The sequence below is a fragment of the Hippocampus zosterae genome, chromosome 17 (assembly GCF_025434085.1).
Source record: "Hippocampus zosterae strain Florida chromosome 17, ASM2543408v3, whole genome shotgun sequence".
Lineage (NCBI taxonomy): Eukaryota > Metazoa > Chordata > Actinopteri > Syngnathiformes > Syngnathidae > Hippocampus > Hippocampus zosterae.
In genome coordinates, this window is record NC_067467.1 from 14,486,357 (window position 1) to 14,502,854 (window position 16,498).

Genomic DNA, 16,498 nt, shown 5'->3' on the forward strand with positions numbered 1-16,498 from the left:
TATTAAAAAACGACAGATTGCATCAGCGACTGCGTGCATCCTTCTTTCCACATTGAAGGGCAATACAATACTATTGTTTGATAAAGATGAATTGCTTGTTTATTAAAAACATAATGGCATATTACATCGCAATATTGAGGTGGGGGTGAGGGTAATCGTAATTAAATCCGAAACATTCAGCGTTTTTTATTTTGTTTTTGCTTGTTCCGTATGCAAAACATTATTTACTAAATTATTATTCGAACGCAATAATTGATTTACAATGTTTCCATCTATAGCTAAGAATCAATTATTTATGCCACCCCTAGTAATGAGCTACACCATTCAAAGTCGGGAGTCGAGTTGGAGAGTAACGTCCATGGCGACGTGTGGCGATCGTTTCAGTAAATATACGTCATTGTATTCATGATCTTGTCACGTTATCTGCCCACAAAGAAAGGCAGACGATAACCGTCAGTGTCCGCCACCATCGTAACGTACAATACACGCCTAACATGAATCGAGGACAGCTTTTTATTCCAGAGCTCTTCAATTGCACGAGCTCAGGTCACGGCTGGTCCCCCGCCGAACCCACCGTGGAGACGAACACAAATAACAAGGGCGTTTCTTGCTCGCCCGTGCAGCAAATAGCAGAGAACAGAAAGTGGCCCCGGTCATCTCAAAGCGCAGTTAGCATAGCTTCCAACATCACCATCAGTGTTTACACGCGAAATCGCCTACATCATGTGGCAAACAGAGCAACAATAACTCGGGAGAGATCAAATGTATTTGTCATAGTCTTACCTTTAATAACATTGCTATAAATAGTGGCTCTGAATTCTTCTTTGGCCCTCTGATCGAAATCCTGCCCATGGATAATGCGCATCTGTTTAAGGAAAGTAGACTTGCCGCTCTCGCCTGCTCCAAGTAAGAGGATTTTAACTAGCCTTTTAACGTACGTCTTATCTCGAATAAGACACTTATCTATTTCTTTCGATTTCCGCAGCTGCTCTGCCTCTCCGCTAGTGAGGAGACAGTTTGGGAAACAAACAGATAAAACTGAGCGGGACGGCAGGAAGTCCGCCATCTTTGAAACAACTTCATCGATGCACACAACGAGGAAGACTGAGCGCAGCCGCTGCCACTGATGCATTCATAGCCATCGGAATCCCCGCTTTCAATGACAATGCTTCAGTGTAACCAGGATTTTATTGCCGTTTATACTTTGGATTTTTTAGGTCTATTTTTACTTCCATATAAAATACACAAAAATAAAGTCATATGACAAAAACAGAGGTACCGTACCGGAATTCAACGATTCTCAACTAGTGGGTCCATATAAAATACACAAAAATAAAGTCATATGACAAAAACGGAGGTACCGTACCGGAATTCAAGATTCTCAACTGGTGGGTCGCGACCCCAAAATGGGTCATTGACTCATTTTAGGTGGGTCGTGGACACATAGTAAAAAACGATTTGTATTTTTTCAGAAAATAATTTAGATGCACCAACATTGGGTAGACATCAGGAAATTGTACTCCTGTCAAGAAATACAGCGCAGCTCTCAGCCTTTGGCAAGAAGACGTCATAGCAGTGTGGTTTTGGTGGTATGTCACACTAATTTGAAAATGCGTTTAAAAATGAACATGCCATTCATCTATTTTCAGACGGTATTAAAAAAAGGGTAAAAAAATGCATTCTGGGAATGAACTGCATGGTGGCTCATTGGTTTGCAAATGTGTATGCATGAGGTGAATGTTTTGTTTTTTGTTTGTCAGGGTTTGTTCAGTGTTCGTCATTCGTCAGACATTCCCAACAGCTTTAATAGTTGCAAACAGATTTTTTTGTCGCCATCACCAAGAAAAACAGTTTGGAACGTCCTTAAAATTTTTTGTGAACATCTCCGCGACCGTTTGCGAACGAAGCCTGACAAAAAACAACCTACATCACTCAGTGAGATACATTTTTAGTAAAGATATGTTTGCTTGTTAGAATCTACAATCAGCCGGACCATGACCACAATCCATCAAATGATGTATTTGTCATATACTGTAATGTCAAGGACAAAATATTGTGAACTATTATTGTAATTTGGCTGGCAACCGGTTCAGGGTATCCCCCGCCTACTGCCCGAAGACGGCTGGGATAGGCTCCAGCACCCAACTACGACACTTGTGAGGATAAGCGCATCGGAAAATGGATGGATGGTTGGATGGATATTATTGTAATTTGCTGCATGCCTTATGTCTGACATGGAAGATTTATAATAATAATAATAATAATAATAATATTCATTCATCTTCCAAGCCGCTTGATCCTCACTAGGGTCGCGGGGGGTGCTGGAGCCTATCCCAGCTGTCTTCGGGCAGTAGGCAGGGGACACCCTGAATCGGTTGCCAGCCAATCACAGGGCACACAGAGACGAACAACCATCCACGCTCACACTCACACCGGGGGACAATTTAGAGTGTTCAATCAGCCTGCCACGCATGTTTTTGGAATGTGGGAGGAAACCGGAGCACTCGGAGAAAACCCACGCAGGCCCGGGGAGAACATGCAAACTCCACACAGGGAGGCCGGAGCTGGAATTGAACCCGGTACCTCTGCACTGTAAAGCCGACGTGCTAACCACTGGACTACCGGGCCGCCCAATAATAATAATAATGCATTTTAAATGCAAGCGCCTTTCACAACACCCAAGGACACTTTACAACCAAGAGCAAATAATAAAACCACAGATAAAGTGATAAACAAAGAAGAGAATAATTTAACGTGGATAAGCAAGTCCGAATAGGTGGGTTTTGAGCTGGGTTCTGAATATGGAAAGAGTCAATATTACGAATATTGGGTGGAAGTGAGTTCCAGAGTTTGGGGGCAGAGCGGCTGAAGGCTCTGCACCCCATTGTACTGAGATGTGCAAAGGGTAGAGATAGGTGGAGGGAGGATGAGCGAGAGGGAATGGAAATTTTACTACACAAAAGACATGAGATGCACCCTGGTGTTTTTAGCCTGCATAACAACTCTCTTTTTTTTTCTTTTCAATGATAAAATGTTTCTCTCCAGGTTTTTCCTCAATATTCCGCCAAGTGGTGTTCTGACCAGGGTTTTATACTGCCATTTCTGACACGACTCATCCATGAATGAGATCGCCCGATACCGATTGCGATACCAAGCACATCGATTAGCTATACATTTTTCTATTCAAGAGTTGTCCACCAATTCTTATTTCAACGATTGATTTATCTTTAACCCTTTCAGGAGCAGCACACAGTGGACGGCTTAACATGGTATCAGGTTACAGGGTGCATGAAAGGGTTAAATTCTTTTTTGGATTGCTGAATCACATGATCGACTTTCAATTCACTTCAGTCATTTTATTACACAAAAGCAGTGCAAGAAATGCACTGACATATGTTATGTTATGATTCAGTGACTGGTTTTGTCTATAACGTGCAGTATTAAGTCAAGTCAAGTCAACAGTATTTATAGAGCACTTTCAAACAGCCATCGCTGCATACAAAGTGCTGTACATGGAGCGATTTAACATACACAATAAACAGTAAGACGAATCGGTAATAAAGGCGGTAGAAAGCACCAAGCAGTAAAATCAAGAACAAATCTAAGTCATGCTGAGTCGAACGCCAAAGATTACAAGTGAGTTTTGAGGAGGGCTTTAAAGATGGGCAGCGAGGAGGCTTTCCGAATGTTCAGTGGGAGGCAGGATGGTCTCCAGTTGGTTGCAGGTTGCAAAGTATATGAGCTGCGGCTGATAATTTTTCGGACTTTGTATGTCATTTTCCATGGAAATCAACCGGTCATGATCGGTGGACAATTGATCGAAGCATCTGTAGTTCCTATACTTGTTTTTCTCCGGTGTAAATTTGTGTGTGTGTGTGTGTGTGTGGGAGGGGGGAGTTTCAAAAATTTTGTTTTGATATTTTCATTCTAGTATTATACGTCTGCTACCCACTAAACCTTTTTGTGTGTGCGTTTGGCTAACACTGGATTTAACCCTTTCATGCCCCCTTTAACTTGATAACATGATAAGCTGTCCACCGTAGTAACCGCTGTGACTGAACGGGTTAATTTAATGATAATGTTAATTGATAAGTGTTTTGTAGCATACATCTTTACACACAGCCACCCAAAACACAAAACCATCTAATATTAGGTTTCTCTTGTGACTACACGCCTCTTAAAATAATTGCTCTGACAGGCTGTGGAAGGATGAAGAGGCTTTCTGCAGCTAATTGGTGCCTAAATCCTGCCTTCCCTTCTGTCTAACAATCCCCACTTAGGACCAGTGTGTTAACATCTACTACACACATACGCGTCAAGGGAAAGTTTTTATTTATTGTTGTGAAGTTTCCACATTGTTGTCAAGGCAAGTGTTTTTTTTTTTCCATCAAAGGCAAGTATGACAATCAGAACAGCCCGTCCAGACCGAGTACAACATTTTCGACGTCTGCACTGTCTCAAAAAGGTGGGTGTTGAATCACCATTCATTTTATCAGTTGTATTGGTGCTTAAAGTGTGTTTTATTTTCTTAAAACTGCCATTACATTGAACAATTTTCCAAAATTACAATTAATCTGGAATACAACAAATGACCTTAAAAGTGAATGTGCCAATAAAGTATAAAAAATCCTTCATTGTATTTAGCCAGAACGCAGATGTGAAATTGTTTCCACTCATGCCTCAAAATACTCTCCTTTCCTTCATGAAATATGTCTGGTTGTGATCAGAATCAGAATCATCTTTATTGGCCAAGTAGGTAGAACATGCAAGGAATTTGTCTCTGGTATAACACGCTGTATGAGTATCATCATAAACAAGGACATGACAAATAAGTATGGAAAAGTAAGTATGGAAGGACATTTCGCAATGTAAGTGAACGGTAGTGCGGTGGTACCACCCAGTGACAACTGTGAGACGATGTGCAAAGTATCAAGCAGAGCTAAAGTGATCAGTGGTAGAATACAATACTACAGTTGTGTTCTTGTTGTACAGTTGGTGCAGAAAATCATTGAACCATTTTAAAGTGACCAGTAGCAGTATTTGTAGTACAAGAAGTGTGCAATTGTGCAGATGTCCTTGAGCACTTTGAATTGTCTGGTGCGGTGGAGTATACATCAGTGACTGTTTAGAGAATTAATGGCTAGAGGGCAGAAGCTGTTTAAGTATCTGCTGGATTTGGTGCACATGAATCGGTACCGCCTGCCCGAGGGGAGTAGCTGGAAAAGGTGGTGGGCAGGGTGCAGGGGATCCAGAAGGATTTTCCGTGCACTTGTCTTGATTCTTGCAGTGTGCAAGTCCTCAAGAGTGGGTAGGGCTGTGCCAATGATTTTTTCTGCCATCCTAACTGTCCATTGCAGTTGGATTTTGTCCTTTTTTGTGGCGGCCCCAAGCCGAATCGTGATGGAAGAACACAGTATTGATTCGATGAGTGCCGTGTAGAATTGTCGTAGCACCTCCTGTGGCAGGCCATGCTTCCTCAGGAAGTACATCCTCTGCTGGGCCCTTTTCAGGATGGAGTTGGTGTTGACCTCCCACTTCAATCTGATTTATTGTCACTGTATGAATTTTTGTTGCTGTCATTTACAGTTGGAGACGATTGTGGTTGAGATGCAAGACCCAAAAAGTGGACTTAAAGGCTCAGAACAGAAACTCAACGTCACCACCATTCCACATGTCATTGCTGGTAATCCACCAAAAATCCAATCTTATTCTAAAACCTTTTCGATCACCCCCTAAACGTTTTAAATAAAAATCCTCTTGTTCTTGTTATAGTCGTTCCTTGTCAATATTTGCAATTTTAATCTCAGAAAATGATCTTCACCAAAGGAAAATGTGTTAAATACAAATCCCAATGAAATGAAAGAGCTCTAAGTGGGTAGGATGAACTTTCCATCGAAATAGTTCAGTAAATCAGGTTCAGTGCCAATTACACCATCATCAGCATTTGCATTCACATCTGTTTAGGGCAGGGGTGTCCAAAGTCAGTCCTCAAGGGTCGCTGTCCTGCTTGTTTTCCAGCTCTCCCAAGAGCAACACACCTGAGTTAAATAATCAGGAACGTTCTAATGCTGTTCAGAGCTGGCTGAGGAGCTGCTCATCTGAATCAGGTGTGTTGCAGCCCAGAGAGCTGGAAAACAGGCAGGACAGTGGCTCTCCAGGCCCAGAGCTGGACATGCCTGGTTTCGCGAGAAGTGGAGAAATCTGTAACTGCAATTCTGGGGAAATAAAATAGATGATCTACCTTACATGTTTTTTTTTTTACCGAGCTGAGAGTTAACACAAGCTGTCATGGCTGTCTAAGCTCCTACAACGGGCTAAATAAGGAAAGCTTCAATTGGATGGGCTCTGGACTCTTTAGAAACTAAAGTGGGATTGTAATCTGGCCAAAGATCTGGAGGGGTGAAAAGGTCAATTTTGTCACACGTCAGGTGGCCGCACATTGTTGGATTTTGTACCTCCTGTCGATTAAAGTATTTAAACATGCGCCAAGGTAAAACTGTATAATTGTGGCTTTCTGTATTCTTGGATTATTGTTGTGTTGCATCTAAAACACAGGTTTTAAAGTCAAGGCCAGATCTGGCCTGCCACATCATTTTATGTGGCCAGCGAAAGCAAATCAAGCATGTCAAGTCCCATGATCCTTGCTAAAGTCTGAAATAACATTTCAAATTGTCACATGTAATCCATAATAACATATTGCAAACATTTTCTCATGACCAAACCTCTTATTACATTAATGTAAACAATGTTTAAAACAAGTCATTATTCTTGACGTCTCATTTTAAAACTAGTTATCCATCAATTTATTGTATGCTGTGTATGTAATATGTAGAGGTGATTAAACATTTATGTGGTTTCACAAAATTCACCTTCATAATGGCCCTCCAAGGGAAGCCGTAACTACAATGTGGCCCGCGACAAAAATGAGTTTGACACCTCTGATGTAAATCCATGCAGAAAAATTCATATACCAGTCAAAATAAAATGAATGGTCTATTTTATTTGCACACATACAGTATAGGTAAGAAAAGGTGAAGAAATCTGGCTTTTTAGCCTTAACTAATATTTTGCCACGCAACCTTTTGAGGTAATCACTGCAAATCTGTAACCCTCAATGACACCTTTGTACATATCGGCAGCTACAGTAAATTCTCCCCACTTCCCGCGAGCCGATTCTCAGCATTTAAGGGTCCCTTCTCCAAACTCAATTTTCAGTTCAGTTTTAGCTTCTTTCAAAGATGTTCAAAAAGATTCAGATCAGGGCTTCAAAATATTGCTTTCAGTCATTCTTGTGTCAGTAGTTTTGAGATTTCATGAAGGTTCAGGATAGCCTGTTCAGCAAAGCTGGACCAAACCAAAATCAATTTTCATTTATTTATTTTCAGTGCACGGGGTTGCATTATTGTCTTCTTCAATTCAGCTTTCATGACTTTACTTTGTTCTGTGTTTCACTGTGTTTAGTCTATTTGCTCTTGTTGAGTGTTTCGGCTCTTCAAACAGGTCAAGACATCATTGCATGGATTGCCAACAAGATGAAGATAACCGTAGAAGGTACATGGAATAAAATGACATCAATTTGCCAACAAGCCTCTCATTAAGAAAGGTTTGCCATATCCATCACTGATCAATAACTGTCCAACTACCGTTGGTCTTGTAGAAGCCCAGGTCTTTGGCACCATGTTCGTGGCCTACGGTTACATCTATGCCCTGCAGAACCACAAGAAGCTTGTCATGTGCAATGACAGCAGCCTTTACCGGTTCCAGGTAAATCACCACATGCCTCATGATACTTGATCAAGTAGTTCAAAGCCATTTTTGTCATTTGTCAAATGGACACAAAGAGAGATTGGAGTGCACTGAGGTTTGGGTACTTGTGAAGCAGACTGTGGGTGGAAATATATACTGGGTTATTGTTTTCCAACATCAAGAAATGAGCAAGCATGGCAAAATCAGCCATTGTAAAGATACTTCAATAATTCAAACCAGTAGAATAGAAGAAGAGTGTTTTATTAACTGACTCTGTTCGGCATTGATGTCAGTAGTGAGTGAGTATTGCCCTGCTGGATAAAATTGATTGATGGCAAGGACAGCTCCAGTTTAGAAGTGCCCAATTTGCCTCTGCCAGCCTAACTAAAATTTACTCCATTTACAGTATTTGTAAAAGTGTTAGGGTTCGTGGCCTTTTTGTATGTTGTCTGAAAGAATATATTCAGGTCGAATGAACAGTATATTTCAGCCATCATTAGCTAATTTAACAGACAAAGTGTATCCACATGCAGGACCTGTTGTAGGATCAGTTCCAGTCCGTTAGAATGGCGCCAATTCAGTAAAGCTGCGTCCTGTAATTGATTTCGTCTTCCCAAAACAAGCAACTGTGCCAACTTATTAAACAGGTAAAACAATCAAAATAAAATGTACTTTTTCTTTTGTAGATTCACTTTTAAGCGAGTTGAATCGGTCCTAATTTTACCAGGGTTTTTCCCCACTCAGGTACCTTTACTGCTATTAAATTACAGCGCTAGAGTACTTTTGCCACCTATGCCTTTAATCGGTACACCGGTTAGTTCACCAATTAAGCACCTTCGTAGCAGCAAACCTACTTGCAAGTGCTGAAAGGAACTAAGCCAAATAACCTTTGGCCTAGGGTCCAATTATTGCACCCAGTGCACGTTAAACAGCGACTTCACTGATGACCATAGTCCATAGAAAAATATTTAATACAAAAATGCACTGAGATAGTCTAAACAGAAATTGCTGGTCAAAAGAACCAGGAAAACAATCCATTAAAAAGCACTTGCAAAGGCAAGGAAAAAGAAACGTCGAGATATGAACAAAATGACGGAAGTCCAATTTCACAAAAATATGAGCAAGATCAAAGACAACATAAATAAAAAGCAAGAGGCTGGAGCGCAAAAACGACAAGATCAAGAGAAAACACTTGAGCTACAGCAGCAACAAGGTCAATAATCCGACAGAGCCATGGAATTTTGGCAGTCCTTAAATACTTGACTTAACCTGATTATCAAATTAGCAGCAGGTGTGCACACTGGAGGAAAAGCCCTCCTCTGCCACCTGCTAGAGGCACACAAGAACAGGATCACAACATCTTAGGAGTGTTTATTGAAAAAATTATAATAAAAACGGGGACATGTCGGTTGTAGCCACATTCATTCAGATTCATGCCACTGAGTATGTCAACATACTGACGGACAGCTTTCTCGTTTTATTCTCAATGTTTCCCATTCTAGACTCCATACTTTTGGCCTACACAGAAATGGGTTGCAGATGACACCGACTATGGTGGGTGAACACATACTTTTTGTTGAAAGTATACAGCAGTTCACTGAGGGGCTTTAATTAAAATGAAATACTAGCATCTGATGTTACCTATATTTTCTAGCTCAGTGCAAGTAGTTTTGAAAATATTTTCTGATTATTTTTTGGCGTTTAGCCATTTACCTGGCAAAGAGAAACATTCGCAAGAAAGGCATGCTGGAACCATATGAACAGGTACAGAAAGCAACTTTAGTGTCCTTAATTTAGGCATCAAATTGTGTATTTTTACTCTCATAGTAGTTATGTTTCGTGAGTTGAGTGATGTTATTTGATTAATCTGTAAATACATTGGATTAAAATGATCAAAATTGTTATTGTTGACTTTTGACTATACATGTAATGGGTCACTACAAAGAGCTAATCTTTTTTTAACTTCCTGCATCCATTTTCAAAACAGGCACATTACAACCGCTTGCATAAATGGCTATGCCACAAGTGGGACTTTATTGTGATGCAGGCCACTGAGCAATACAAGTATGTGATTCACTCTTATTTTCATAGTTAGATTTTTTTTTTCATGGACGGAAAAACTTTTTTCTAAATTTTAATTTTCTGAAACACCAAGGCTCTAAATTCCAACACACTGTAAAATTCATATTGTGCAAGCATTTAGTGGAAATCTGAAAAAACTGAGATGCGCGAATTTTGATTTTTTAAAAATACCTGACATAGTTCATAGACAAACTGAATGGTGATTGGATCCCACAAATGTAGACACAAACAAAATCTGCAACAAAAATATGAAAAAGCGAACCGACAAAGTATCCATCCATCAATCCGCTTTATCCTCACAAGGGTCGTGTGGTGTGCTGGAGCCTATCCCAGCTGTCTTTGGGCAGTAGGCAGGAGACACCCTGAACCAGTTGCCAGCCAATCGCAGGCACCAACAAAGTATAGACAGAAATCGCTGGTCACAAGGAGCCAGGAAAAACAAGGCCTAAACAAAAAGCGCTTTCAAAAGGCAAGGCAATAGGAAAGCCGAGAATATAAACAAAATGACTAGAGAAGTTATCCATCACGAAACAAAACAAAAGCAAGATCAAAAACAAAATCATATCAATATTTACAAACAAGAGACTTTAGACTCAACGATGATGGAGATCGAAAGCTCTAGAAAATTCCACTTGAGCATGAGCAGCAAACAAGGTCTATAATCCAACAGAGACTTGGCAATTAGGCAGTCCTTCAATACATTGCTAACTGATGAACATTGCTAGCAGGTGTGCACACTGGAGGGAAGACCCTCCTCTGCTACCTGATGGAGACACACAAGAACACAATCATGACAATATCAGCGTCAAATCTACATGTAGGAACACATCAAGCCATTTCTGATATATATTTGATATATATCAGAAATATATTTGATATATTTGATATATCTGATAAATATTACAATATTTGCTGTTGACAAGTGTTATCAACTATTGAAGGTCTTGACACTGTCACCTGTTTTTTCTTTAATGTGTGTTAGGGCTTCAAGAGAGAGAAAGAAGCCAGATCGTGTTGTGTTTGATTGCCAGGAGAGAGCTTACTGGATTGTGAACAGGCCACCGGTCAGTGTCTAAGTGTGTGTGTGTGTGTGTGTGTGTGTGTGAGAAAAGCCATTTTACAAAATGCATTTTTATATTACAAATATGTTTTACTATGTATGTGCCTAGCGTCGTACTCACAGCGCTTTGGAAATTGGACCGGACCGCCTTATTGATCCCACAGATGAGGTAACAGGTCAGTTTTCGCTCACTCGCTCACTCACTCACTCACTCACTCACTCACTCACTCACTCACTCACTCACTCACTCACTCACTCACTCACTCACTCACTCACTCACTCACTCACTCACTCACTCACTCATTCAATACTTTATATGTTTGGTAACAGATCAGATTTTGATGTGTTTAGAAGTCAAATAATATGCTGTTAAATGTAAGTGACATTGCGTCTCTTAAGTGAATTTGAAATTGTAAGCGTATGTTTCGATTTTACAGTTAATTGAAAAATAGGGAGAATAACTTGTATGTTTCCCTCCATTTCTGTTGTTAATGCACACAAGTGACCCAAGTGATGTGACTAATAGGCCAACTGTTTTTTGTAGTTGTTGTTTTTTTTTGGGGGGGGGGGGGCGGGGGGTTGTTTTTAATGCGGGAAAACTAAATTAGCCTAGACAGGTATTGAGGCAAGTTGTGCCAAAGAGAGGAGTCAGACCTGTTGGGTGTTGCAGCTCCCACAATTTTCCAGATTAAAGTTTACAGTGCCCGCACTTTTTCCGCTCACACTTCTCCTTCACTTTGCTTTGTCTCTCTCTTTTCTTTCAGGCTTCCTTTCATAATGATGATGAGAGTGTGACAGTTTTCTGGGTGAACTCCAGTTGCGTAAATTCCCATCTATGTACAATACCAGACCACATAGCAAAACGCAATAAAATTCCAAATAATTTTTCTTTCATTTTCTAGAAATTATAGTAGTTTAGTAAGTAATCACAAAATGTGTTTGTTATTCCTCAACAAGCTTTTCATCAGTTATTTGTATGTGTGTACCAATTCAAACTCAATTTTCCATTTGTTGTCGAACTAATATGTTATATTGTCTTCCAGAAAATCTCATTTGACCAATACAGACGCATGGTAAGTGTCGAGCTGTGGGTTTTTACATTAATAATAATAAATAATAATAATAACAATAATAAGACAGTAATGGTGTCATATTCTGTCACAGGAGATCAATAAAGACAAGCCCTCATTTTCAGTGATGCCAAAAGGACAGAAACAAAACAACAGTAGACCAAATGTGATTGGCATTTGAATCAGCATGACTTAGATTTGTTCTTGGTTTTGCTGTTCGGTGCTTTCTACCGTCTTTGTTTCCGATTTGCTTTACTGTTTGTTGTATATGTTATTTGCTCCATGTACAGCACTTTGTATGCAACGATGGCTGTTTAAAAGTGCTCTATAAATACAGTTGAGTTGAGTGATCAGAAACAGATTCAAAAGCACACTATTTCTATTACAGTATTGAAATGGTACATAGTAATAATTGTGTAGAGTTTCTTTCAGTGTATCTTGTCTGCAGAGAACGGATCACATAAACGGAAGTTTTATGCCTCCATTATAATTTCTCAAATGCTAACTAAAATTGGATTGGATTGGATAAACTTTATTGTCAAATGTACTGTATGTGAAACATACAGCACAGATGAAATTTCTTCCCTCTTTTCTTTTATTGTAGAACATGTTCTACCAACAAGCCATCATGAGGTCGAAAGTCAAATCCAGTGTCTCGCTTGGAGCGTAAGTTCTTGCAGAAATAATTCTATTTGGAAATTCCAAGTTACAGACCACCATAAACACCATCAGGAGAGTTAGTTTATCATTACAGTTGTATATTAATCCTTTCATGCGCCGTGTAATCTGATAACATGATAAGATGTCCACTGTAGTACCACTGTCCCTAAGAGAGTTCAATTCGATCAATTGAGAAACTTTTAACATAAAATTTACGGTATATGTTTGGAAATGTACAATCTATTGCATCTCCTAATAATTTTCGATTAACAGACTGGTGAAGTACATCACGACCTACAAAAACCATGATCCCTTTCTGGCACCCTGCCTACCCAGCAATCCCTGGCAGACTGACAATGACTCATACTGGAATCTTAATATGAGAAGGTGAGAGCATCACAGCAAATATTATGTGATACATACTACATTATGTAAAAATTTTAAAAGAGTGTAGCTCACCATCTGCCCCAGGGATGACCTTGGATGTACAGTATATCTTAAATGTTTTTTGTGAACAGGGTTGACGTCCCGACAAAAATGCGAGTCGAGCGTTGGTCCTTCAGCTTGTTTGAGTTATTGACCGATCTGCGAGGTCGGGACGACTTCAAGATCTTCCTCAAAAAGGAGTTTAGCGGTATGTTTTTCCATGATATTTCCTTAAGATTGCTTTATGACTAGGCATTTTCACTGTTCACAGTGTTTTCGAGGGAGCACTTTTACTTACATTTTCACACTCGTGTATTACTTGTAATTCTGTTTATTCTAGGGGAGAATTTAGCCTTCTGGGAAGCAGCTGAGGAACTTAAATGGGGAACTGCAGCATCCATGTCAACTAAAGCTGAGACCATCTTCAAGTAAGCCACACAAAAAAAAATTGAAAGACAAGTGAGAGAACATAGTGTAATCTTCACATACCAAGCCAGTTGAAAAAAATGGAAAGACATTGATGTGATGAGACTCTAAAACTGCATAAAAGCAGAGTGAGGAAATAATTTACTTTTTTAATATTCCAGTGATTAAATAGTTTAAACATATTATAAACCAGGGCGGACCAGCGGTTTGCACTTCGACCTCACAGTGCAAAGGTACCAGGTTCAATGCCAGCTTCGTGGAGTTTGCATGTTCTCCCTGGGCCAGCGTGGGTTTCCTCACACATTCCAAAAACATGCATGGCAGGCTGATTGAACAATCTAAATTGTCCCTCGGTGTGATTGTGAGCGCGGATGTTTGTTTGTCTCTGTGTGCCCTGCGATTGGCTGGCAACCGGTTCAGGGTGTCCCCCATATACTGCCCGAAGACGGCTGGGATAGGCTCCAGCACCCCATGCGACCCTTGTGAGGTTAAAGCGGGTCGGAAATGGATATTGTAAAACATACTGTGCACATCCCTTTAAAGTGAATTAAAAAAAAAGATGCAACACAGAAAAATTTACCAACCGCATCAAATTTGACTGATTTAAAAAAACAAATCCCCAACTACATAAAATGAGTTTTCAAAATTGTGGGAAATATAAATTTTCTCTCCGCTCTGTTCACCGCAACTCTCAGCTGTCAATCAAATACCATCACATCTCTCTTATGTCAACATATCCCAACACGAAAGCATATGTGAAATCCTCTGGTGGAGGGACTATATCCCACCATGTAATCACAGGGCTTTTCCACAGTATGACAACGAGGCACTCTAAAGCATCCATGCCAACATGAAGCCCCTGTCCAAATGCTGGCTGTCGAGTCGGTCTTTTTTTCCCTCTTACTTTTTACGCCTTCTCTCAGTGCAGTCTATGCACGTATGCCCGACAACAAGACGCTCTGAAGCTGCCACACCTTCCCAAAACACCAGTCCACGTAATTACTGTCATATCTGACTTTTAAAAAATGCCGCATTGTTTCTAACTCAGCCATGTCCACAAGTAAAACCAAGCGCCTGATAGACCCGGCAGCTGCGCTTGAGCACCAAAACTTGGCTTATCCTGATTTTTGTGCCCATGCAATTCTCGATGCTGATGTTTGGGAATTTGAGCAATCAAACCATTCTGGATGACTGCAATGTACCGAGAATATTTCCTTTGACAAGCGTCCGGCGCACCTGATATGGCTGAACAAACATGTGACTGTCACCTGGCCGTCTAATAGGCTGTCAGGTCTATCAGGCAATCAGACCCTTAAGACAAACTTTAAAACACACGAGAGACTCGGAGTCAAGCAGAGTTGTCTTTTTCTTATGCACAAGGAGAGTGAACGAGTGTAATCCATTACAATATACGACTTGCTCTGGAAACATTTGGCTCGTCTCCCCCTTTGATTGTCTCGGGAAGTGTCCAAATACACAAATTTCTAAAGGTACAGGTATTGCTAGAAAAACGGAGGAGTCATGCTGACGGTTGGTTTGCGTCAGGGCCGCGCTGTCCTGAGGCTGGTATCTTATCCTCAATTAAATACTTGGAATACCACACTAGTAAACTGATTATACATCTAAAAGCAGAGAGCGATAAATTATATACTACTACTCTTACATAGGCTTGTGTCCAAGATGGATCCCCCTTAAAATTGTTTGATAACCCTAAAGAAAGTACATGGGGCTAGAAGATTTCGCTGGTTGATGCACATGCATCTGGCATCTTGCCTCGCCCCCTAAAGTTCTTTGGGTGAATGGGAGGCCTCTGGATGCCACCCACTCAGGTGGATAACCGAGGCTAACACCATCCCCTTCGTTCCCCTTGCACGTCACTGTCTTATCCTCATTAGGGTTGTGGGTGAGCTGGAGCCTATCCCAGCAACCGGGCGGATTATAGGTGAGAGCCGGTGTACCTTGGAAGAATTGCCAGTTGTAAATGGAAATCCCTAAAGACCCACATATTCCTTACTGCAGTGTCATTTTCATCTGTATTATTTTCAATGTGTTTCAGGACCTTTCTAGCCCCCGGCGCTCCCCGCTGGATCAACATTGATGGCAGGACTATGGGTCTGACTGTGAAAGGCCTGGACCATCCTCACCGCTATGTGCTGGAGGCTGCGCAGACACACGTTTTCTTGCTCATGAAAAAGGTGACCACATCGCTTGGTGTCATTATGATTGCAATAGTGTTCCAAAATCAAATGTAGTGGATACTGTATTTGACTTTCTTTTTACCACACCCAATTCCAATGAAGTTAGGACCTTGTGTTGAACTTAAATAACTAGTTTCTTTTTCTAATTGGTTCTCCCTCTCATGCGATATCTTTCATATAGGACACTTTTTTCCGTTACCTCAAGTCGCCAGTGTACAAGGACATCCAAAAAAAGTCATTGAACCCGCAGCCTCATAATTTCAGGTTAGTGAATGACGTAAACATGTCCCGTACCACTAATATTCCACATGTAAGCAGGGCAAGTTCTTGTCACAATTGTGGCATCTCTTACTGTATCTACAGTTGAACAGAAACTAACTCATGTCAAACCAAATCATGGTGAATATTGTCCAGTCCCAAAAGTCACTTACAGTTGGGAAGAGTAATCGTGTTTCTACTTCTATGTAGTCAAGCCCAGTTAGAGCAAAACGTTCAGAACCGAAGCCCGGGTATCCATCCAACCATTCTTTGGAAGCAAGAAGAGGAGGAAAAGGCAAAGGCTGCTGCTGCTGCTGCCCCCGTTGATGTCAAGGCCATGATGAGTAAAATTGACAGAAAGAAATAAAGAAAAAGAATACTTGTGTGTTGCTGTATGGGTACAATGAGTACAAAAATAATTATCTGAAATAATGACATAACATTTTTCGTAACGGCACTAGTTGCCTATTTAGTTCTAGGTGCTGAACTTGTGCTGGCAGACAGTATACTTTGTTGGAATACTGTGAAATTGGTATCAAAATGTTATCAATTCTCTGTGTGTCTGGATGCTT

At 40.6% G+C, this 16,498-nt stretch overlaps 2 protein-coding genes across 3 annotated transcripts in view; one reads left to right on the forward strand and one right to left on the reverse strand.

Annotated features, from left to right (window-relative positions):
• Positions 1-1,219, reverse strand: part of gna13b (guanine nucleotide binding protein (G protein), alpha 13b) — a 30,515-nt gene extending 29,296 nt beyond the window's left edge. Inside the window, exon 1 of one of the 2 annotated variants that reach the window (XM_052049738.1) lies at positions 784-1,219. In XM_052049738.1, coding sequence (XP_051905698.1) covers positions 784-1,132 — 349 coding nt within the window. In that variant the 5' untranslated portion in view covers positions 1,133-1,219. The remainder of the gene's footprint in view (positions 1-783) is intronic. The other variant, XM_052049737.1, reaches the window with a different exon arrangement.
• Positions 1,220-1,393: 174 nt separating this feature from the next.
• Positions 1,394-16,449, forward strand: rgs9a (regulator of G protein signaling 9a). The gene is made up of 18 exons (XM_052049707.1): positions 1,394-1,428; positions 4,394-4,465; positions 5,587-5,683; positions 7,501-7,551; positions 7,658-7,764; positions 9,249-9,300; positions 9,452-9,510; positions 9,734-9,810; positions 10,811-10,892; positions 10,998-11,057; positions 11,932-11,961; positions 12,563-12,624; positions 12,892-13,005; positions 13,137-13,252; positions 13,385-13,472; positions 15,527-15,665; positions 15,850-15,932; positions 16,137-16,449. Exons 2-18 carry the CDS (start codon positions 4,400-4,402, stop codon positions 16,291-16,293), a joined length of 1,440 nt encoding a protein of 479 aa, XP_051905667.1. The 5' UTR covers positions 1,394-1,428; positions 4,394-4,399; the 3' UTR covers positions 16,294-16,449.
• Positions 16,450-16,498: the final 49 nt, after the last annotated feature.